The following is a 24,782-nucleotide window of genomic DNA, read 5'->3' on the forward strand; positions in this document are numbered from 1 at the left end:
TGAATGTTGCTCCCCTAGGTTGTTGGAGTAAATACTGGGAGTAAATGATCCTCTTCAGTTGGATCATGGCTAGAAAGAGCAGCCTTGGTCCTGAAATCACAGGAAATTGAACAGGTGACAATTCTCATAATGAAGTTGAAGGAATTAAATATTTGTAACGATTAGACCGAGTGATTTTAAAAATAAAAAACATTTCTTTAGTTTCCATGTTTTTGTTAAATTGTTTTCAAGGTAAAATCAGATGTTTGAAAATGGCTTATATTGATTTAAAACAAAGATAAATCTGCTTTCATGGAGAAAGTTTGACACTACAGACTGGTGAGAGGCTGGAATTATGAGGATTTGGGAAATTTGAAATCGAAATTTTTTTTTGATAATTGATCAGTTGCAGATAAATCGTTGCGACTTTAAAGGCTATCAATTGGATAAAAAATATAACTTTCTTTGTTTTGCATTGCTTTATCTCAACTATGCCCTTAAAATTGCTGGGTTAAAAATAACCTATTGTGGGTTAAAAATAGCTGTGTTATTTTATTTTTTAATAACCCGTAGTTATTTTTAACACTGGCAATTTTAAAGGTGCTTCCACCGCCTGACGTAAAGGGGCTTTCTAAGTATTTTATTATGAATATCACTGGAGTTCAGTCTCTTGGAAACCATTGTATTGAAGCAAAATAATATGATAATACAAACATTTATTTATATATATATATATATATATAGACATATACATATAATACAACGTCACAAGTCACTAATAGTCAAGCATTAGCCTTTGCACAACTTTTTACGGCAGGGTTTGGCTCAAAAAGTTGTTTTTTAAATTTTAGTTGAGTTAAGTTTATTTTACCTTTTAATACTATCGTCCCATTTAATTCTAAGAGGTGAAATTCGTGTATCCCTGGAGCGGACACACTGACTAGAGTTGTTTACTTTTTGTTTTTTAATTGGATGAACTTCGTAACCCGCGTGACGTCACAACCTGCGCACACCAAAAGAGGAAGCGCACGGTCCGGGGCGCTTTTTACGCCATAGGTCAAATATGCACATTCCTGGTTGTAAACACCCACAAATACAAACAAATAATGCAGATCATGTTGTGCCGTGTGCGCTTAAGGGCGCGTCTCCCTCCATCAAACGCTTTTTTTTAAACGGCGCCGTGTCCCTTTAAAAGACCAAAAAAAGAAAAGCGCCCATATGATCCCCGAGCTCCAATCAAAAAAAAACAATTCCTCCTGCAAAAAAAGCGAAGCAGCCTCTGTAATTTTTTGTTCTGTCTGCTCGCTTGCTACAGGGAGCACGGAGGAGGTTCACGGTCTGCACACACAGAAAAGAACCGCTCCAAAATGTGACAAATCCACGCTTTTTGTAAGGGGGGTTCATGGCGGAGTGGAAACTGGCGCAAAAGGAGTTATTGCGGGACTCCTTGGAGCCTCTGGCCGCTGCTGGATCAAAATGGTAGGCTCTCTCTCACTCTCACACACACACACACACACACACACAGCAGCGTCACATTTTGTTTATTTTTCAGTTTGGTGGATGTAATGGAAATATTATTATTATTTTTTACTTGGCGCACTTTAACGCGTCATTTTTGCTTTCAGGCGCCTTTGCGTGAAAGTTTGCGGGACACGTTAGAGGAACGCAATGACTGCAATTTACAGAGAGGGGGAAAAAAAAAAGTGAGGATGTTTGTGCCAGACTGAAAGTGGAAGTCCAGTTTTCACGACAGTGCATGACTTTTCCCTCGCAGATTCTCTCCTGCCTCTGCGGTGTTAAGTCTCCGGGGTCATTCGGGGATGCCTCATTTGGAAAGCGTGTGGTGTGAAGCTTGATGCAGCAGTGGTGCTGTAGTAATCCCAGTTCACATCTGGAGGCTTGGGTTAATATCTGGGTCAGGTCACATGGGGTGAGCCCTGGTGCTTGCTGGGTGGCTTCTTCTAGTGCGTCGTTTTGCCGCCTTTTGCATTGTTTTTGTTCATAAAGTGTAAGGGGATAAGCTACCGCTATGGCAGTTGCATCTCTACCAACCAATATCCGTGCCCGCCACTCCCAACCAGTGCACCTGTACCACTTTCTGAGTCTGTCTACCAGTCCTTCCACCCTTCTCGACATTTTAGGGCCATGTTCATGTGTGGCGTTGTGTGTCATTTATCTACTGCTTTATCATCTAAGGAAAGTTGTGTATGGACCAACAGTAGGACAGTTGACCATGTAGGGGCCACCACCATTCTTCAATACAAACGTGAGCAAACCTGTCATTTCATTTGCTTCACACATGTCATTATTTCTATTTTCAGATCTAAAAAAAAAAAAAAAGACCCCAGAGCTAGTCTCAGCCAAGACCAACATGGACTCCTAAAATGGTAGGGCATTTGACTATTTGGGGTCGCTGTACAGTACTTGAGTGCAGAATAGCCAAATTGTATTATTGTCTCACTCAGGGGTGGGGGAAGGGGGGGGGGGCTGTCATCCTGCACTCAAAGAACCCTTGGCTCGTAGCCATGGCCATGACCCAACAGGGACTCTTGAATTCAAACATTTGGGCACCATATATATTATTGCGCAAGTGAGGTAATGAAGTCACTCGTTTGTGTCATTTTGTCCACTTCCGAATGTCTGATAAGGACAACACTTTTATGATCTTAACCCCATAGCTTAAATGTTGTAACTCTTAGTTGTCGTTTATTTTTATTTTTAAGAAGTTACATGTTTCTGTAGCAGTTGTGTTTCACTTGGCATTGTCAGCTGCTGTCTCCATCCTCACAGGGTGACGTGAGTTTTTTTATGTAACCGCCTATTCACGGCATTCCTGTCCGCCCTCGACTCGTGGAGGCTTTCGTTATCTCCTGGTGCCAAGCAAGGGGAATTGTCTGCCTCGTGAAAAGTGCACCCATTCCAAAGCCCGGCAACAAACTCTGCTCGGCAGTCGGGAGTCCACTCGCCGTGGAAACCGTGCTGCTAATTTATGCCCCAGAGATTAGGAACAGTGGACATTGTGGCAGACAGCAGAGTACGAGCTGCTTCAAATGGCACCATTTTGTTTATAAGACCATGTTTTTCTTTCTTTTTTTATTACACTAATTTAACCCCAAAAGGACATGTAGCTTGTGTTAGCTTGATGAGGCTAAAGTGCTTCCACTTAGCCATATAGCACCACTCGTGTAAAGGAGGTTATTAACACGTGACAACTAGAGTCTTAAGCATTGTTTATCAAAGGTTAACAAACACCAATAACACACTGGTATTAAGGTTAGCTAATCCCTAGTAGCAGGTGCTAACAGTTGCTTGAATTTGCGTAAGCTCTGGCAATTAAAGGCTAACACACAATGAATAGAGGCGACAACATTGCAAATGTTGGCTAATAATGACCAGAAGTTGCTAATACACTCGTAGTTTAGGCTAACGCACTATAGCCGTTTCTCAATTCGCAGAGTAAGGTCTCCTGAACGCAGTCTTCCTAAAAATATACTCAAGAATGTACTTCTTAAGAACGCTAGTCTCGATCACAAGGACAAAAAACGCCATTTGAGGAAACCACTCATGAAAAACTAGCCCCAGACAACAGGTGCCAATGAATACCTGAAGTTGCTACGACAAAAGGCTAACGCGCGATTTGAAGTGGCTAAAACTATCATCACTAATAATAATCAGTGGTTTCTGACACCTGCGGTTGAGGCTAACGTGTGATAACAAGAAGCTAATACCTGTACATTGCTAATAAAAAACAGAATTTGCTAACTTACTGGTAGTTGGGGCTAAACACACACTTGGTATAACAACAAATACTTTCAATTCATGTGCTACTGGTTGAAGCTAACGAATGATGACTAGAAGCTAAAACACCGGAAAGCTAAGAACCGCTAAGGCTAACAACAACCAACAGTTGTTAATACACTGGTAGTTGAAGCAATGGCTAAAGGCTAACACCCTGCATATAAGTGGCTAATGTACTGCTACATCATGCTAAAAACAATGCTAACATCATGACTAAAAGTGGTTAGTATGTCTTGAACCAAGGCTGAGTCCCTAGCATTGTCATTGCAATAGACAAAATAATAGCATCCTTGTTTGTGGGATGACATCATCAACACATGGAAAACTTCAAGTTCTACTTCTCCTTCCCTCCGCAACCCTTTCCCACGAGGCGGCTAAAGCTAACTATCCGTAGCTTAATTGGTCCGACATGATTGGTCAGCATAATTCTCATCAAACTCCCGGGCAGAAAAGAGAATAAGCGCATTCCCAAACAGTCCTGTAGGCTTCTTTTTTTCCCCCCCCTCCCTCCATTGATTGCTTGCGGCTGTAGAAAGCCGATGCTCTCCCCTCTCACTCTCTCACTACCTCTTCTACCCTTTTGTCCTCTCTGACCTTCTCATCAACAGCCCACACACACACACACACACACACACACAGAGCAGAGAGATTCCTGCGATAAGAAGCACTTTGCAGTCTTGTGTTAGCCTCTCGTCTCTTTGTATCCAGCTATGAAAGGTATAATGAACATATCACAGTATCATCCTCCCTTGCTGGTGGCCCCCGGGCCATGTCTGCACCTGCTCGCCGCTCAACGTCACAGAGCTCTTTTTGTCTCGAACAGACCTCGTCTGAGCACACATGCCTTGTCACTCTATTAGCTACGCCTGCGTCGTTAAATGTAAAAATAAAAACAATTTAAAAAAAAAAAAAAAGCACATTTGAGGAAAATGTTATATATGCCACAAGATGGCGGAAAAGCATTTTTTCTTTCTATTAGACAAGGCTGTGGCTTGACTAAATGAAGCTGAGGTTGGGTAAAAAATTTAGATATGGATCTGTAATTAATTAGCTCTTTACGCCACATATTTTTGGGCATCACCTTGGTCAGTATTCGCCAAGCGTCATGGCATGGGAACATTGCGTTTTGGCTGAGGCATCGTAGTGTGTGTATGAGATGCCAGCACCCTCTCCCCCTTGGCCAGCCTTCCTGAGTCAGCGCTTCCTTTCTCAGTGCGTTGGCCCAGACGCAAACTTCCTGGCACTCATCGACACGGCCCGCCAACGGTCTTATCGCGGCGTGAATTCCGACCGGGCAACACTCGCCCTAAAAAACCCAAATGTCATCCAGGGCAATCTGAGATCAAATCTTTGTGTTTGTGCATCCCAATTTCATGCTCGGCTAAACGCTTATCACTTGCAGGTAGATTGGCTTGTCACCTGTGCTGGAATTTACATATAAATGGAAATGTGTTCAGATCTGGTGGTCGAAGTGAGGCGGGAGTAGCAAGGGGGAGGGCATTTGGCTGGCCGGGGGCGATCCCAAAACTGCTGGATCAGGTGATGGGATGTGTGGGATTACAGGAGATAATATTGTCTTTATTAATTTTAGCGTGGCGGTGGTGGAAAGAAGCAATGTTTTAAGAGGCTGCGGGGAGTAAAATGAAAGCGAGCGAGCGACCGACCGTTTTCTTTGCGCTTCTGCTGCAAATTTCACCTGAAATCTCATTGAGGTTGTTTTCTCCCTTTTTAATATAATTCATCTGAACCTCAATGTTTTGTTTCAAGAGATAGGTGGGCCATATGGAAGGGTGGCAGACACATGATAATGTCTTTATTATAATCTTTATTTGGACTATTTACAGTAAAAAATATATATATATATATATATATTAGGGGTGTGAATTGTACCTGGCGATTCAATTCGTATCATGATTCATAGGTCACGATTCGATTCGATACGATTAATCCTGATACAAATCTATAAATTGATTATTGCAATTTTTCAAATTATTTTTTAAATTATTATTTTTTTACTCAAATTTAGAAAATACTAATCAGTAAACCTGTACATGTACACTGTAAGATTTGTATGAAAATATTCATGCTTATAACTGAGCCACTGCATTTAACAAACATGTTTGAACAGCACTGAAATAAAATATTAAGACTTAATGTTCCATTAATAAAACATTCTTCCATGCTTAATGTGTGAATCCTAACCCTAAGTAAGACGTTTTGTTGAATATTCCCATTAAAAAAAATGTTTAAAAATCGATTCGGCCGCATATCGAATCGATTCGAGAATTGCTGTAATATCGCAATACATTGCCAAATCGATTTTTTTTATAACACCCCTAATATATATATACTATTCAACATGTCAAATTGCACTCTTTACAGTCTTTTATTTTGTGTACAACTCCAACTAAATTCGCAGGAGATGAAGGTTTGTTACTCTCGAACCATTCTTTGATTAAACAGCAAGTTTATTAAGTAACCCCATAAAATGCTATTTGCTTGGAGTTCATTAATTTTCATAAAAATCCTACAAAATTCTCTGTAGATAACATTTTCAAGCCATTGTTAAAAATAAATCAATAAATAAATCTAAAAGTCTATTTTTATATATGCTACAAATGACTTATTTAGTTTCAAGTACTTTTGAGAGTAAAGGCTGAATACATTTAATTGCCCCCCCCCCCCCCCCCAATTATACAAATTCCACAAAATTGTGTACTCAGGGAGATATTTTCATAATCTTTAATTAGATATTTGCTATAGTGTTACTTTTTTGTACAATCAAATTCTCAAGGGAAATTATTGTCAATTAAGTTACATTTTTAAATTAAGAATTATAAAATAATATTAAAATTTTACAATCAAATGTTCGTTCTTTCCAAACTAGCTGAACTATGTAAACACTTTTTTGCGCAAATACTATTTTCCGTTATTCCACTCGCTCCTGACGCTGTCGTGCGTGTGCGACCGCCGCGACCTTGGCGGCGAGCCCGCAACATTGATTTTTATTAGCATCTTTTTATGATGCAGCCGTAAAGAGCACTGCGGGCCTTGTTAAAAGCCCAGCCCGGCCACATTTGGTTACGTCCTCGTCATCTGTTTGCATCCGTGTCATCGCTTGTGCCGCCTCTCAGGTGTATGCGTGCAGACGGGACGGGGGGCATTTGAGGTTGCGGGCTTGTGGGCGGATGATGCTACCGTATACGCCGCTTACGCCTCAAGGTCAGCGCCGGCGCTGATTGAGTTTAGGAAGAGGCGGCGCTTGTGCAGACGCGCCAGAAGTCTTTTAGACAGTTTGCTTTTCAGTAGCTGAGTTGAGATTTTACTTGGAAATGCGCACGGTTACTCAACCAAATTGCAACATACTGGTTCTCGTCCAGCATAACATTATCCAAGAAGTTGTCAATTATGAGGAAGCAGATGTCTTCAGAAACTCAATTTACTACACCTCGCTATATCATACAAAAGAGTTGAGAAGGAAAAAAAACACAATGAGAGTAAATTATTTTCTTCTTCATTTTAAAGTTGACATGTTCTATTGTCTATAGTCTTGTAATCTTGAGATTCATAATTTAAAAAATAAAAAGCACTATACTTTCGAGAAATAGTTTCATGAGACTAGTTAAATACGTTTGAAGAAAAGTTTGTACCGGTACTCTATTTTCAAGGAAAAAAGTCATTGTTTTGAGAATTTTTTAAAATGTATTTAAGTGTTACAGATATTAACCCAATGACAGCAATAGACGTAAAAAAAAATTAATTTTAACTATTTCTATTAGTTTAACATTTTTTTCCATTTTTGTTAACAAGAGTATGAAAGCCTAGAATTTTTTTATTGTACATTTAGAACAGATGTAAAATTTGTGATTAATCGTGAGTTAACTAGTGAAGTCATGCGATTAATTACGATTACAAATTTTAATCACCTGATGCCCCTAATTTTTAAATGTTTTATTTTTAAGAAAAGATGATTAAAAATTAGGGCCGTCAGGCGATTACATTTTTTTTATCGTAATTATTCGCATGACTGCACTAGTTAACTCACGATTAATCACAAATGTTATATCTGTTCTAAGACAATTAAAAAAAATCTAGGTATTCATACTCTTGTTAACAGAAGTGAGAACAATTTTAAACTAATAGAAATAGTTCAAATGAATTTTTGACGTCTAAAGCCGTCAATGGCAGTGGATGAGTTAAAAAGAAAGGTTGTTTTTTTTAAGTTGTGTTTCTCGAAGGCAATTTGTAGCCTGAAAGAAAATGTATCTAATGAAAAATCTTGTTTTTGAGGAAATGGTTATAGATTTTCTGGAAGAAAAGTAATATGTTTGCGAGAAAAAAAGTTTTAATGTAGCATTAGCATTACACTTTGAACTGCTGCACTGTCTTGATTTCTGCTCGAGTCCATTTAGGTGTCTGCTCTCGCTGCCTATTCGCGCCTTGTCACGAACCCTCGTTCGTGTCTGGTGATTCAGTGATGGTTCGTTTGGGTCCTCCTAGCATCTCCCGGCTTGTGAGCGAGATTCGAGGTGACACTGGTGCCGGCTCCTCTTCCTCTGGGTGTCAGTCACTTTCTACTCTTAGCGAGGGGGGGGGGGGGGGGGGCATTTTTACCCTCCAAGTCTACCTTATAAAAAGGATAAATTAACCAGAAAAATTGGTTAATCGATTGATACGTTTTAAATGTTTTTAATCTGATGGAAAAACACTTTGAATCTTTCTTGTTGCCATTGGCGTGATGGGATTCTCCGATTATTTTTGACATTTGAGTCGAAACCATTCTGTTTGACAAGCGAGAGTAGAGATGTCGTCTCTACGCTATGCTAGCTATGCTACGCTAGCTCTCAGCTAGCTGCCGACCGGCGCATTACCGCTACCGTTTTTAACATGCTAAAGAAGAAAAGAATAACATATATAACATGCTAAAGAAGGTGACCGCCACCGGTAATGTATTTGTAGAGTAGTCATGGCAACGAGCGAGTGACGCATCGCTAGTTTAGCCATAATAAGGATTTACTATTTACAGCACCAAAAGGCGCATAATAACTGACTAGGATTCTTTCTACCTTTAGCCGCAATGCGATGCAGGATTCCATTGAACGTAAGCCATGTTAAACTAAAAAGAAAACAACTTTTTCATAGTTAGAGACTTCATGTTTCTTGCTCAAATAATTTTTTACGTCTGTTTTAGTGTCATTTGTACAATAATGTGTGTAATGAATATTTTAAAATGTAGTGATATTTAAAACCTCAAATGTCCCCCGATAGGAAATATGTTTCCTCGGGTCTCCGCAGACATTCTTTTGTTTGCATGGGAGTCGAACCCCCTTCGCTTTTAAATCTCCCGTGAAGCGAGGTATGCTCGGTGCTAGTTACAGCGGAGTAACGCGCATTGTGCAACTGGTGAAAGATTTACATACGCTTGACAGCCTGAGGAGGCGCAGGCTTGTTCACACAGTAGTAAATTTCATTGGAGAGAGAGAGAGGACATGGTGACCAGTTGGTGTCTCGCACTGGTCTGTCTTTTGTCCGTTTCAGGACTGTCCACATCATGTCCGCCATTGTCAGGATGCTCACATTTTTACCTATCAGCAAACTGTCACAAGTTCATTCATCTTTTGGTTGTTTTTTAAGTATTTTAATGGAGTGGAGAAGTCTCCGTCTGGCGACTTTGTAATTTGAGGACTTTATTTCTAGGTTTAAAGACGTTTGCATTCTGCTAGTTGTACATCAATTTGTACGCTATAAATAATGTATGAGAGGCCGCGTGTGTCTCGGAGGCTTGTCGAAGGTGGCGTTCTAATGACAGCAAACAAAGCCTGCCTGCCATTTTGGAGATGAGCGGGGGAGGCGGCAAGGACGGGGATGATGACAAGAGACGAGAGCGGGGGAGTTGATCAAATACCTTCCACCAGGGGTGGGAATCTTTGAATGTCTCACGATTCGATTTGCTTCCGATTTTTGGGTGTGTGATTCGATTCAGAATCAATTTTTGATTAAGAACCATTATTTGATTCAAAATGATTTGATTGGCAATGATTTTTGCTTCAATTTACAGATGTTCAAGGAATCGTCATGATTTACTCCAGTTTGACTCGCTAATGCTAATTTGTGCTCTACTCGCGGCAGTTTTAGCACTCAAAAGAACGGCTCCACACTGCAAAAAAAAAAAAAATACTTTTATTGAAATAACTTGATTGTGACTTTTTCCTTCTACTCTCTAATGTGGCTACAACTTAATAGAGTATCTGACCGTGCAACACTGCCCCCAAGTGGCCAAATCGGGTACAACATGAACGGCGCTCTCAATAAAGGCACACACAAACAAAGGGAAGACGGTATAAAATAATTTAAATAAAATCGATTTTTGGGACATTTAAAATCATACTAACTGAGAATTGACGATTCTTATAAGAATCGATTTTTTTTTTTTGGGCACACCCCTACCTTCCACCCAAAGTGCTTTTGGGATCAAATATAAGAAGGTTGATTCCACTTCAGTTGGACTTTTGATTGATCTTGATGATAGATCATGAACTTTCTGAACACGAAACCTTTTACCTTGCACCCGCCTCCGACAGTCAGACATTTACGACGCATAAGCAGAAGCTGTTTTACTGCATGGCCGCGTTTCAGTGAAGACGACGACAATGATGATTATGACTAAAGTGGTGTAACTTTCATTTGATCTGATTAAGGCGGCGGCGCTGTGCCCTTGGGCGATGTCTGTCGAGAGCCGGCTAACGAGCGAATGAGAGATAACCCCATCTCAACTCCACTCCGACTTTCCAATTTAGCAGCTCCAAACTATGAATAAATCTAACACCCCTCTAATTGAATTCTTCAAAGAGACCACTTTTTCAAGGTTAGTCGCCCCCCCCCCCCCCCTCCAAATGCAAATACATGTTCCCGCCTGAACAATGACTTTTCCATTGATCTTGAAGAGGGAATTCCGACTGTATTCTTTTTAGCAAAATTGAATATGGCTTTACCGCATCTCTCGACGTACATATTTTGACTTTATTCTTGCACAAACTCTGAGTTGTGCAGTTCATTTAGTACTATTCTCATGTCGTAAATAATCGTAAAATTGTAACTTTATCGTACGATTGCGATGGAGTGAGACTTGCTTCTCATTAAAATTTTCTTGGGATTTTTGACTTCAGTTATATTTCGACTTCATTATTTAGACATTTTTACTTTATTATTGTAAAAATGACTAGCCATGTTTGATGCACTTTGAAGAATAATTGTCAAAAGACTGCTTGGTATGAAGTTCGCTGCCATTATCGAGCACTCGTAACTCTAAAGTTTTGTTCGTAACATAAGACAAATATATATACATGGAACAAATCTAAAGTTGGGCCACTCGTTCATTTTTACTCGCTCCAATAATGGGATTTTTGCAAAAACTGTTCCTGTATTTTTTTTGGGCTGGTGTAATGTGTGTGAGATGTACATCCAGCGCTCTCCTCACTCGGCCTTCGAGACACTCTCAGATGTATTCTTTCCATAAATCGTCAACGTTTTTTTTTTATCCTCCGTTGCTAATTGTTCCCGCGGAGCGTGTTCTGTTTTGTGAATAATTTGCGCTTCCTTTGGGATGCTGTGGTCGTGCTGAGCAATGGAGATGGCTAATGGAGCTGGGGGGGGGGTACCTTCGTGAATGCTTATCAGCCAGTCCTCGCTGACATTTTGTTTTTAACTCATTCACTGCCATAAATTCATTTGAAACAAAAAAAAAGATTATTAAAAATTAGGGGCAAGAGGCGGTTATTTTTTTTAATTGTAATTAATCGCATGACTTCACTAGTTAACTCACGATAATTTTTTTTTTTTATATCTGTTCTAAATGTACAATAAAAAAAGTTTTTCATATTCTTAACAAAAGTGGAAAAAATGTTAAATAGAAATAGTTAAAATTAATTTTTGACAATTATAGCCGTCAATGGCAGTGAATAAATAAAAAAATTAAAAAGGAAAGAAAATATTATTAAAAATTTGGGCCGTCAGGTGATTAAAGTTTTTAATTTATAACATTTGTGATTAATCGTGAGTTAATTATTGAAGTTATGTGATTACAATGAAACATTTTATTCACTTGATCGATTAAAAAAAGAAAGATCATAAAAAATTAGGGGCATCAGGCGATAACAATTTTAATTGTAATTAATCTCATGACTTCACTAGTTAACTCGTGATTTAATCACAACTTTCATATCTGTTCTAAATGTACAATAAAAAAAATCTAGGTTTTCATACTCTTGTTAACAAAAGTGGAAACAAAATGTTAAACTAATAGAAATAGTTCAAATAAAATGTTGACGATTATAGCCGTCATTGGCAGTAAACGAGTTAATAAACATTGTCATATATTGTATTTGTCAGTGTGTGTGTGTGTGTGTGTGCGTCCTTGCTCAATGCTCACATCCCGTCTGGATCGAAACCCTGCCCTTCCTGCGCTAAAACAGACACCCACCTTGGGGAGGGTACGTGCAAAGATTTGCACAGAGCGCTGACTGTTGCACCTTCTGATTGTGCAGCGTAGACACGCAGAGCTGTAAGCAGACACAACTGCGAAAAGTATATATATATATTTACTAAAACCCCACCCACCCCTCTTCATCATGAGAGTCCTATGTTCCAGACCCCCACCCCACTATTAATGAAAATCCGCACTATAGAGAGCCCATATGAAATATTATGAGAATGAGAGCTGTCGTGACACAAATGAAACTAAAATATGAATCCATGTAAAAAAAAGTAGTAATTATGGGACTGAAGTCATATCGCATCACCATATCAGCGAGGTATAGTTTACAAGAATTAAATTGCTATAAGCAATTGTTTAAAAAAGTAAAAAATAAAATGTAAAGCCTATATATTTTATATATATTTTATTTATATATATTTTTTATATATATATATATATATATATATATATATATATATATATATATATATATATATATATATATTAAAAATGATTAAGAATTATGAGGAAAAAACTTTTAACAGTTTAAACTTTAAACACTGAATGTATCGCAATTAGACACTATCTAAGTAAATAAAACAATAAATAAATCAAAGGCTTTAGCACTGATAACTGTCCCTCTTCAGCTCATAGTGGAGAAGACCACCGACTTCCCCTCTGCTGAGTTCTCTCTGGTGGAGGATGTGGCCCTTCACTTCACCTGCTTGATGGACCGGCTGAACGAGCAGCGCCTCTTCCAGCCCGACCTGTGCGACGTGGACATCGTGCTGGTGCGCCACCACAGCACCTTCCCGGCCCACAAGGGCGTGCTGGCCGCCTACAGCCCTTTCTTCCACTCGCTGTTCGCCCGCAGCAAGCAGCTGCGGCGAGTGGACCTGTCGCTGGACGCGCTGACGTCTCAGGGCCTGCAGCAGGTTCTGAACTTCATCTACACGTCCAAGCTTTTGGTGAGCAGCCGCACCGTCGCCGACGTGCTCAACGCCGCCACCTTGCTGCAAATGAGCGATATCGCCGCCTCCTGCCGCCAGCTCATCGGCAGCCGGTCGCTGCGCAGCGCCGATATGGCCGATCAGGACGGCTGCGGGACTGCATCCGGGCAGTTTTACTTGGACATCAAACAGGAGCGTGGTGACGGCGGGGAATCCAAGACATCGGATCCTCACGCGACCTTCAACAAAGATCAAATCATCGTGGAGGTCAACCTCAACAACCAGACTCTCAATGTTTCCAAAGGCTCCGACGGCGGCAAAGAGGCAAAAGTATTTTGCGGCTGCGACGGGCGGGAGTCCGAGGACGATGAGGACGAAAACAACCTGAAGAAAAAAATGGACATATTGGGGCAGAGTACCGAAGAAGAAGACGAGGATGAGGAGGAGAACATCCTCGAAGTTCCGGCGGCGGAACCTGAATCGGATCATCCCCGCAGGGCGCTGGCCGTGGCCGTGACGCTGGCCCGCCGCCGCCCGGGGGACGCGGAGGGCGGCGGCGGCGGCCCCAAGGCGAGACTGGAGGAGAGGCAGCAGTTCTCGTGCAAGAAGTGTCCGCGCGTCTTCAACAACCGCTGGTACTTGGAAAAGCACACCAGCGCCACGCACAGCCGCGCGCACGCCTGCGCCAGCTGCGGCAAGAAGTTCCTTCTGGAGAGCGAGATGCTGCTGCACCAGCAGACCCACTGCGAGAAGAGCATTCAGGTAGGCTAGCATTTGGAACACTGGGGGAAAAAAAAAAAAGACTAAAACCCCGTCTCTGTATTCTCAATAGTGTGTGGCGTGCGGTAAGGCCTTCAAGAAGCTGTGGTCGCTGCACGAGCACAACAAGGTCGTACACGGCTACGCCGAGAAGAAATTCTCATGCGAGATCTGCGACAAGAAGTTCTACACCATGGCGCACGTTCGCAAGCACATGGTCGGTGAGTGGTAAGCCGCTGTTGTTTCGCTGTGCGTAGTCTTTTTGGCAACGCCCGAAGTCTGCCATTTTGTTTTGAAGCGTCCATCTTGGCATATCCGTCAAAGACGAACGCTGCCAAATTTGAACTCTTTCTGCAAGACAGATGGATGGCACTGCATTGCGAAATATTTCCTCATTGTGTGTTGCTGGAGCACGGTGGTGAAGTCTTTAACTCGTTCACTCCCAGCCATTTTCACTGAAGCAACCCCCTTCGCTCCCGACTGTTTTATTGGATTTTGACTGATTTTGCAAGGTCCACAGAATATTCTGTTCTATTGCTATAAAAACGTGGAACCTACCAAAAGAAAGATTAGAGTCTCTTCTTTCATCAAGAAAAAAAACATATTTGTATCTATTTCCGTTTTGCACCAATTAGTATTAGAATATAGCTAAGTTTCATCATTATTCACAAATCTGTTAAGAACTGTGGGTAAATGAGCTTGTTTGCAACATGGCCCTGGTTGATCTCTTATACTCTGCTGCCACCTGCTGGACGTTTTTGTAATAACTACCATTGCTTTAAGCAACCTCTTCATGTCAGAAGCTGCATCAAAATCTTCTGTATGCTCCAGCATAAGAAAAAAACATAAATAAATAAAAATAAAACATATAAATACGTTTTTGGGAGTGCAGGACAAAGTATAAAAAAAATTGGTTTGAATGAGTTAAAAAAAATCTCAAGAGTTGAGTTTTTACCACTATATCATGGCAAAGCATGGCAGCAAAGATTGATGACTCAATGACATGACTAAAAAACAAAACTACAGATTTTGCGGAGATACCACAAGGTCTGAGCAATCATACACGACCTGCTACGGCCACAACTGACATCCAGGCGGTCAACACGCACACATGCTAATGGTTAGCCATTTAGCAGCCAGCCACAAATCTATACACTTTCATTCCCTGACACCCGCGTCACTCACCAGATCTTTCAAAGCCACACATTGGAAGAATACTTGGTAAAAAAAAAAAAAAAGAAGAAGTTCCATAGCTGCATCGCAACTGAAAAGATGAGAAAATGTTTTTGTGTTTGTGTAGCTCATACGAAGGACATGCCGTTCACCTGCGAGACGTGCGGCAAGTCGTTCAAGCGCAGCATGTCCCTGAAGGTGCATTCCTTGCAGCATTCCGGAGAGAAGCCCTTCAAGTGTGAGGTTTGAGCTCCTTTTCCATACCACAAGGAACAACCTAATTTGACAAAAGTCGAATGGGATTCTTTTATCTATTTTTATTCGTAAAAAAACCCAAAACAAAAACAAGATGTGATTTTTTTGTCATTGCAGAACTGCAGCGAGCGCTTCCAGTACAAATACCAGCTGCGTTCGCATATGAGCATCCACATCGGACACAAGCAGTTCATGTGCCAGTGGTGCGGGAAGGACTTCAACATGAAGCAGTACTTCGATGAACACATGAAAACACACACTGGTGAGTGCTGTGAAGCCCCGCCCACATTTCTTTCTTTCTTTTTTTTTTCTTTAAAAAAAAACTAGGATGGTACATTATGACCCTAAAAATAAAATACACGAGGGGAAAAAAATCCACAAAAATTAGATTTCCAATTTTTTATCTTTTTTTTTTTCTTTATAGAAAAAGCAAGAAGCCAAACGGGTTTCAGAAAAGCTGCTCCGTTAGCAACGCTGATTATTTAACAATGAAAATAAGTTATGTTATTAGTGTTAAGTGTTCTGAGGACATGTTTTGATCTCCAAATTTCCTTCCAAATGAACTCTGATCAAATCGATAATCACTCAGCCCCAAACAAAACAAAAATCACCATCACAACGGCTAATCTTTTACCAAATGCGCTAATTCCCTCCAAATTCACCTGTCCACACACCCACAATAGACATTCATCTGTCTCCATTTTTCTCCCACCCGTCCGTCCACAGGAGAGAAACCGTACATCTGCGAGATTTGCGGGAAGAGCTTCACGAGCCGGCCCAACATGAAGCGCCACCGCCGCACCCACACGGGCGAGAAGCCGTACCCGTGCGAGGTGTGCGGCCAGCGTTTCCGCTTCTCCAACATGCTCAAGGCGCATCGGGAGAAGTGCTTCCGGGTCAGCCAGCCGCTGGACGACCCCCTCGAGCCGGAGCGGCACCCAGAGCAGACCCCATGCAGCGCCTCGCAGTCTCCCAAAGGGGGGCGCGTATCCCCTCTTCCACCGCCTACCCTCTTCTCTGGCGGTAGGATGAACTCCAACATCTGAAGCATTGCAAGGTCACTTTTTGATTTTTTTTTTTTTTTTTTTTTTCCCCCACCGGAGCTTCTTGCGCCTCAATAACACTGCCACTTGGTGAAAAAAAAAAATCCAAGTTATTTTTTATAAATGCATTTGGTGAGCTGGTTTCATTCGGGGACCAGCGACGTTTCTCTTCCTGGAGCCTTGCACAAAACGCAGCGATTGTAGCATCTCTGGCAACAAACAAACAAGAAAAGTTGGAAACCGTTCCGGTGCGACGCAGCAATAATAACCAAAATCTGACATGACATGTTTTGGAAAATATACACGACTCACTAAAGTTTGCACATTGGGCTTCTATGTGAAATGATGAACCTATTTGAAAATTGCATTTCTCCTATTTGCCACAAAAAACACAATACCCTAATTTTTTTGTGAGTATTGTATGTGTGTGTGTGTGTGCGCACAATAACCAAATCTCATTAGCTCGCGTGCTACAAGCCACATCACGTCGTAGTGTTTATAATCCGCCTGGCACCTTACGTACATTTAGCGATGTAACCGAATTGTACTCCTTTGTCCAATCTTAGAACTGTGCTTGGGGGGGGGGGGGGTGCAAGCAATTTGTGGCACGATGCGTCACGGTTACATTCAACTCGTCGGCGTACGGCAAGCGAGAAAGATAAGTAGTTAATACTACTGATTTTTGCACTTTGATCTCGGGTGGCCGTAGATGACTTTTAACAGGAGCGCACGTATCGTCACAGTCCAATGAAAAGCGTTGATGTCGAATTGTTAACCCAAAAAAAAAAACAATTTTCATTAACTCATTCACTGCCATTTACGGCTATAGACGTCCAAAATCCATTTGAACTATTTCTATTAGTTTATCATTTTTTTTTCCACTTTTGTTAACAAGAGTATGAAAACTTTTTTTTTTTTTTTGTACATTTAGAACAGATATAAAATTTGTGATTAATTGTGAGTTAACTAGTGAAGTCATGCAATTAATTATCATTAGAAATTTTAATCGCTTGACGCCCCTAATTTTTAATAATCTTTTCTTTTTTTTAAATAAATAAATAAAACAATTGTAAAATGTTATTTTTTTCCAATTTTTTCTTTTTTTTAAGAAGAAAAGCTTGTTAAAAATTAGGGGCATCAGGCGATTAAAATTTGTAATTGTAATTAATCGCATGACTTCAACTGTTAACCCACGATTAATCATAAATTTTATATCTGTTCCGAATGTAAAATAAAATAAAAAATTCTAGTTTTTCATACTCTTGTTACCAAAAGTGGAAAAAAAAATTCATTACTAGAAATAGTTGAAATGAACTTTTGACGTCTAAAGCCGTCAATGGCAGTGAATGAGTTAATTATAAATATTGGTAAAAATTTAAAGCTTCTAATTTTGGGCTGCGCAAACTCACGTAATTGTTTTATAGCGATATTAATAATAACGTCGTAGCACTTTTGTTGGAAGATGGAATCTGATGTGTGGACTTTGAAGATGAATGAATGGTAAAGGTGAGCACTTTATTGTCCAGTTTGACGAATGTTATTTGGTTTGGAGTAAGTTTAAAATTTTTACATTTCTACCTAGAGAATATTACCAAAATCATGCTTTTTAGGGACGATCACAAAGAGTCAAAAGCACTAACATTAACACACAAGTATTATGATGTTTTATGCTGTATTATAACGTATTTCCTTTAATAGTGGCCTCCACTTGAATTGATGCCACATCTCAATGAATTGCCCCTTCTGGTAATGGCAGTGAATGCGTTAAAGTAGCACTAAGGAACTTTTCAACCTTAATCAAATATTTTCACAACTCTTCTGATGAAACTTTGACTTAAAATTAATTAAATGGTGCCTTTGCCATGGCCTGAGCGGGTCTGTATCATTTTTACTGGCACTAAGCAACTTTGAGGAGGATGGTAGGAACACTGCCACACAAAAAACTACAAATGTGCTGACTCCTTTATGGCATATACGTCACTTGCCACTTTAACCATTTGTTACAAAGACAGAAGTCAATTTGAATGTCAACGCTCGCTGCCGTGAGCTGGAAAACGACGCAACGCGCTTGTCCTCATGGGAAATGTGGTCTTCCTTCAGGCATAACATTACCGCTTTTTTTCCATATGGTGTCGCCATAATCAATGTAAACTGAAAGTTCCTTAGTGATGCTTTAACAGATTCACTGCCAGCCCAATTAGAATTATTTTCTCTTTTTTTAAAGCCTTTTTTCTGTCTAAAATTGCAACTTAAGGCCTAATACCTAGTGAACACCTCAATAAACTGGTGGTACTTTCTATGGTCATTACAGGAGGAAATACGGTAAATGGAGATTAAACAGAATTTTTTTTGTAGCTTTTTCCAGAATATACAGAATTTAGCAGTTATCATAAGATGTGCTGATTGTATTACATGACATAGAGACTCTAATGTATATAAGGCTGCTTGAAAAGCAAATGTAACATGGCCTGACATCATGTACAGTATATGTGACTATATCTTTTTTTTTTTTTTTTAGTTATCAGATGTTAATGTGGTGTTATCACGCCAAGTGGCAGTAAAAAAGGAGAAGGGACGTTTTTTTTGCACAGTGTTGTGGAGGACTCGTACTGGATTCCTGGCAGGTAGGCTTTTATGTCTTTCGATTAAGCGCCATTCTCCTTCACCGAGGCTCTCAGCCAAAAAGTTTAAGGTGGACGTGCCCTTGTCCTTAAATAAAGGCTGGCTAAAATGAGATTTTCGACCAGCCCTTGCTTATTTTGCACATGAGGGCTTACTTAGCTACTTCTAATTATCATTTTTGTTAACTTTCCCAAACCTTAAAGGAGACATATTATGCTTTTTTTTGTTTGCATTCTTAAGTGTGAATACACAAAGGATAAAGAGGACTAACATTCACTTGTCACATGAAATTACTGTTTAGTGAAAAAAAAAATTGTCGCATTGGTATTACTATTTTCATATTGTCGCAATAAATTAACTCATTCACTGCCATTGACGGCTATAGACGTGATAAATTAATTTTAACTATTTCTATTAGTTAAAAAAAAAAAACACTTTTGTTAACAAGAATATGAAAACCTAGTTTTTTTTTTTATATATATATAACAATTTTGATTAATCGTGAGTTAACTAGTGAAGATTAATTACGATAACCACATGACACCCCTAATTTTTAAAATAAAATGAATAAATAAAATTGTAATTATTTCTTTCCAATTCTTCTTCTTTTTTTAGAAAAGATTATTAAAAATTACAGGCGTCAGGCGATTACCATTTTTTATCGTAATTAATCGCATGACTTATCTAGTTAACTCACGATTAATCATAAATTTTATATCTGCTCTAATACAATTAGGTTTTCATACTCTTGTTAACAAAAGTGGGAAAATGTTAAACTAATGGAAATAGTTCAAATTAATTTTTGACGTCTGTAGCCGTCAATGGCAGTGAATGGGTTAAAATGACTTACAGTATGCTATTCGGCTAACGACATATTTTTGTTGACAATTGCCGATGGATAGATGCCACAAGATGGTGGCAGCGCACTACTTCAAGTTCCTCAACTGACTTCAACATAGTTCCTTGGCACTAAAATGCCACCAAATCGGTTTTCCACTTTGATGGGTTGGCCAGCACGCCAGAGACCAAAATTCAAGTTCCCATGATATGTCCCCTTTAAACAAACTCAATACCGTATATCCCTCAACCGCGATGTGCACTGTTAGTTGCTGACTGTCTATCATGTATGTCGAGCAAGAGGTGGGGAACCTATGGTCCACAATGCAACGCTTAAAAACAAAAACAAAAACTGTAACAGGTGGCTGTTATAAATAGCTCCCAAATCCTCATAGTATGTCCTAATTTTTTTTTCTCCATACATTGAATATGGACTTAATGGCTCCCCACCTCTGCTGTACTCATGACACTAGAGTATGTCTTAGTTAAGTGGTGTACCGAGACTTCATATTTAAAAAAAAAAAAAAAAAAGATTAAAACAGGAAAATTGTGTCTAGAGGTGCTAATAAGAATAACAATAGAGTGTATCTTCTGTCCTTCCACGGTATTACTGACTCGCGTGTATGTACTGTTTGTGAAACAAAAGCCGGGTGGCGTCACAACATGTCAACATTAAAGCATATCGAGATATTATTGCACAATGAGCTGTGTCTTTTCTTATTTTTAGGATTTAAAAAGTCTACACACCCCTGTTCAAATGCCAGGTTTTTGTGATAGGTACAATTGTTTTTAGTTCTTAACTAAAATATAGATTTTCCAGAGGGGAAGGAAAAATAAACACTTAAGATGATGTTGTTTTTGTTTAGTTTTTTTTAATCATAGGAGTTTGAAGTGTCATTGGTTTACATTTTATTTGAAGCAGTGCAGTGGGAAAAACAAATGTGGTTGCAGATTAAGACACATAATAAAAACATATGAAGGGGGCGGTCAAACAAAGTGAACTACATATTTGAGTAATTGAAAATCTGAAAAATATACAATAATAAACGCCTTACTTCAAATAGACAAAACATTTTGGACAATTCCATGTTTCCAACTTGTTGAAAATAGTTCCGAGAAGGCTATTTTTATGATACACAAAATCTTGGGATCTTTGGATGACATTGGCATGAAATATTTAAATTTTTTAATTAATTTTTTTACATCTTGGTGAGTCGCAGTGTGTTGAGTCGGACCCCCGAAATAGTTGCCCCCGAGGCATACTGAATATCTCTCAGGATCCCGTTCCATTTGTTCTCCGCCTCGTTATACCTGAATAAGAGCACCAAAAAAAGTATTAGATTAAAATGTGGCTCTCCATTTTTAAAGTGTTTACATATACAATACAGAAATTATCAAGTTATTATTTTTACATTATAATTTCCTTGATAAAGTGACTTATTTTCAACTTTTTTAATTTTAGGGGGAAACATTTCCGTCACAAAAATCCGACTTAATTTCTCAAAATATATATATATATTTTTTTAAACCTCAAAATATATATATATATATATATATATTATTTTTTTTTTTTGAATAATAGAGCTTTTTCCTCTAAATTGTAAAATGCGACCCACCTCCAGATGTCATTCATCTCTTTGGGAATGATGTCCTCGCTGTCCTCCAGCGGCATCATGGCGAAACCTCCCACGGCGAAAAGCAACCCGCCCAGAGACACCAAATTCAAGGAACTGCGTTCTTGGGGGAACGTCTGAAAGTCGGACCACCTGTGGATTAATCATAAAGAAGGCCTTTAGTACTTTAGTCCTAAATAAATAGACCTTCAGTCCTTCACTTTTTTTTATCTGAGGAACTCACTTATTGGTGGCGATGTCATAAACCTCCACAGAATCGGTCAGACCCGTGTCGGTGACTCCGGCTGCCACGTAGATTTTGTTCTTGTGAATGGTCGCGCCGAATAACGAGCGTGCGGTCTTCATGGGAGCCAGCTCCTTCCATTCGAACTTCCTGGCGTCGTATGCGTAGATCTTGCTCAAGCAGTTCCTTTTTACGTTAAAAAAGGGGGCAAATATTTGTTTTTCCAAGGACAAAGTTAACATTTCAAAGAAAAAACGTTTTTTTTATAGGGATCGGTCCAATTATGCGTGTATCGTAACAAACCGACGACTCCCCCGCATACTCACTTGTCTTCTCCTTTTCCTCCAATCACGTAAACCCTATCATTGGACGAAACAGTTGCATGCCCGTAGACCGCGTATGGAAGCGGGTCTGACTCGCCCCATTTGAAAGATCTACGAACAAGAAGACCACATGAATTCACTCGTGTCAATTGACACACTCCGCTTTCCTGAAGACGAGGCATTTACTGTCTGTCGTAGACCATAACTGAGTCCAGCATTTTCTCCTGGTCCTTCACTTCCTTCCCTCCCATGACGAAGATGGAGTTCTCGGCCTCACCAAGCCCGAACAGAAAGCGGGGAGACGGCAGCGGCGGCATACCCAGCCAGTCGGCGTTGACGGGGTCATACTGAAGTTGTAATATTACAAAGTTAGATTTTTTGTTGTATTTTTACTCATTTTTCTTCACATCCTGGCTAGTTGCACTCTAAAAACAGTTGGGTTAAATATGAACCCAAATTGGGTTAAGAATGGACTGGACTGGCCCAACTTTTTGAGTTATTTGACCCCAAAATTTGGGTCAAATTAAATTAATAAGCCACAGAGTAAACTATTTTTTGGGGGGTTGTTTTATGGGTTGTAACATACATACATAAACTTAATTGAATAACCCAATTGAATTGGGCCAAAACTAAAAACTGAGTTATTTAACCCAAAAAGTTAAATTAGAAAAAGATTAATTTAACCCCAAAAGTTGGGTCAAATTAAATTAATAACCCACGAAGCAACCCAATTATTGCGAGTTGTTGTTTTGTGGGGGTATTCATTTGACCCAACTTTTTTGGTGAATTTAATAACCCAATTGAACTGAATAAAAAATGTACCCAATTTTTTAAATTATTTAAGCCAAAAAGTTAGGTCAAATTAAATAACCCACAAAGCAAACCAATTATATGGGTAATGTTGGTTATTTGACCCAACTTTTTGGGCTATTCAATTGACCCACAAAGTTGGGTCAAATAACCAACATAACAGCCCATATAATTGGTTTGCTTTGGTTGTTAATTAAAGCCCAAAAAGTTGAGTCAGTCCCTTTTCAACCTATTTTGGGTTATTTTTGACCCAACTCATACTAAGAGACAATCACAAATCTTCCTTTACCACATAAAGGAGTCTGTATCTCTCGGGATCAGAAATATTGAATATTGAACGTTTTTTTTATTTCCGGTCAGGAGGAACCCACCCCACAGGATAATCTTTTGCAAGACATCTGATGATTTAGTCTTTGCTGACTGATCGCAAGGAAGGGAAAAAATGCTCAAATTCTTGTCAATCATCAGTAAGTGTGCACCCAACGTGAAGGCATCTTTACGCCAGCCAAATGTGTGAACTCACCTGTAAGAAGTAAGAGCAAAGCGGATCCTCCTTGTTCTGCTCGTCGATAAATAACCCCCCTGCCACGAAGATCTGGTTCTCTTTGGTAACCAGGCTGACATGGTTCTTGGGAACCTGCGTGGAGGCTGACGCCATGTAGCAGTCGTTCCCCATCGGGTCGTAGGCCACCGCCCCGACGTCACTGACCATCAGGATCAGCTCGCGAACGAACATCCCAAAGCGCATGTTGTCGTTCAGGATACTCGGAAGAAGATTCTCCTCTTGTTCCTCGTCCTCCTCGTTCTTTGCTGCGCCGTCTTCCTTCTTCTTCTTGGTAGTGGACTTCACTTCGGGCATTTTCCCCGCCTGAGCGTCCCTGACCAACTGAAGCTTCTTTTGCAATTCTGGATTTTTCGAGATGAGTTTGTTCTTCTCAACTTTGTCCCTCAAGTAATCCTCGCCTATCAGACGCAAGCGAATGCAGTCCAGCAAACCGGGCAGGTCCTTCTCCCGTTCCGCTAAGTCTCGCGCCACCCAGTCCATCAAAGCCTCAAACACGATTTCCTCGGAGTCCACGTCCAGGTTGTCGTTGGCCAGGATGGCGGCCAACTCACCTGGCTGCAGCTGGAGGAAGTCCTCGTCCCTGGAGATGAGCCGGAAGCGCTCACAGGCGAAGTTCCGTGCCGAGACGGCCAGCCTGGGGCAGTCCAGCATCAAGCCTAGTCTGAAGACCGCCAGGCAGTTGCTGAGGCTCAGACGCTTTTGAAGGAAGGATACGCAGACCGTGAAAATGGACGGGATCTGGTACATGTTGGCCACGGCGAAGATATCCTGGACGTTCTGCTCTGACACGTTGATCCTGGAGGTGTACAAGTACTTGAGTATCAGCCCCATGACACCCGGCTCCACATCCTCAAGAACCACCTCGCGTTTTTTGCTCTCATCCAGGTCGGACAGAAAAAGAGCGCGGAAGTATGAACTGCAGGCGCACAGGACCAAGCGGTGGCACGGGAACTCCTTGTCCTTGATTTTCAGAACGCAGTCCACGAGCTTGTCGTTCTCCAGAAGTTCGTACAGGCCGTCCTGGAGAAGCGTCTGCTGGTACACCCGGGGCTCATCCATGGGGTTCACTGGTAGAGCCATTCTTCCTGGCCGGGGAGGGACAAGTGAAGATCCTTTCGGGGGTCTTCGAATCCAACGGGTTCGTTCCTTACCGAGGAAGAGTCGGTCGCCAACTGAAGGCCTTGTTACTCCCTCAGCTGTCCCCACCTTTCAACTGAGCTCCAACTGGCAAACTATTTATAGCCGGCAATGGGCTTCATTCTGGAACATGACATGCGCTCGCCCCCCTAAAACCCACCCCAGCTCCCCCCCCCTAAGTTACATCCCACTCACTCCCCG

The 24,782-nt window shown here is 40.5% G+C and overlaps 2 protein-coding genes across 2 annotated transcripts; one reads left to right on the top strand and one right to left on the bottom strand.

Moving 5' to 3' along the window:
- The first annotated feature begins 1,250 nt into the window (after positions 1 to 1,250).
- zbtb47b (zinc finger and BTB domain containing 47b) lies at positions 1,251 to 20,590 on the top strand. Its single transcript, XM_086065500.1, has 6 exons — positions 1,251 to 1,458; positions 12,898 to 13,962; positions 14,033 to 14,180; positions 15,260 to 15,375; positions 15,505 to 15,649; positions 16,114 to 20,590. Exons 1-6 carry the CDS (start codon positions 1,456 to 1,458, stop codon positions 16,431 to 16,433), a joined length of 1,797 nt encoding a protein of 598 aa, XP_085921626.1. The 5' UTR covers positions 1,251 to 1,455; the 3' UTR covers positions 16,434 to 20,590.
- Positions 20,591 to 20,765: 175 nt separating this feature from the next.
- Positions 20,766 to 24,654, bottom strand: klhl40b (kelch-like family member 40b). The gene is made up of 6 exons (XM_086065819.1): positions 23,403 to 24,654; positions 22,256 to 22,416; positions 22,073 to 22,180; positions 21,747 to 21,932; positions 21,506 to 21,655; positions 20,766 to 21,200 (listed from the first exon to the last, which is right to left on the bottom strand). Exons 1-6 carry the CDS (start codon positions 24,522 to 24,524, stop codon positions 21,089 to 21,091), a joined length of 1,839 nt encoding a protein of 612 aa, XP_085921945.1. The 5' UTR covers positions 24,525 to 24,654; the 3' UTR covers positions 20,766 to 21,088.
- Positions 24,655 to 24,782: the final 128 nt, after the last annotated feature.

This window comes from Leptonotus elevatus, chromosome 21 (genome assembly GCF_054856555.1).
Source record: "Leptonotus elevatus isolate MCC_2025b chromosome 21, RoL_Lele_1.0, whole genome shotgun sequence".
In the NCBI taxonomy this organism is placed as follows: domain Eukaryota; kingdom Metazoa; phylum Chordata; class Actinopteri; order Syngnathiformes; family Syngnathidae; genus Leptonotus; species Leptonotus elevatus.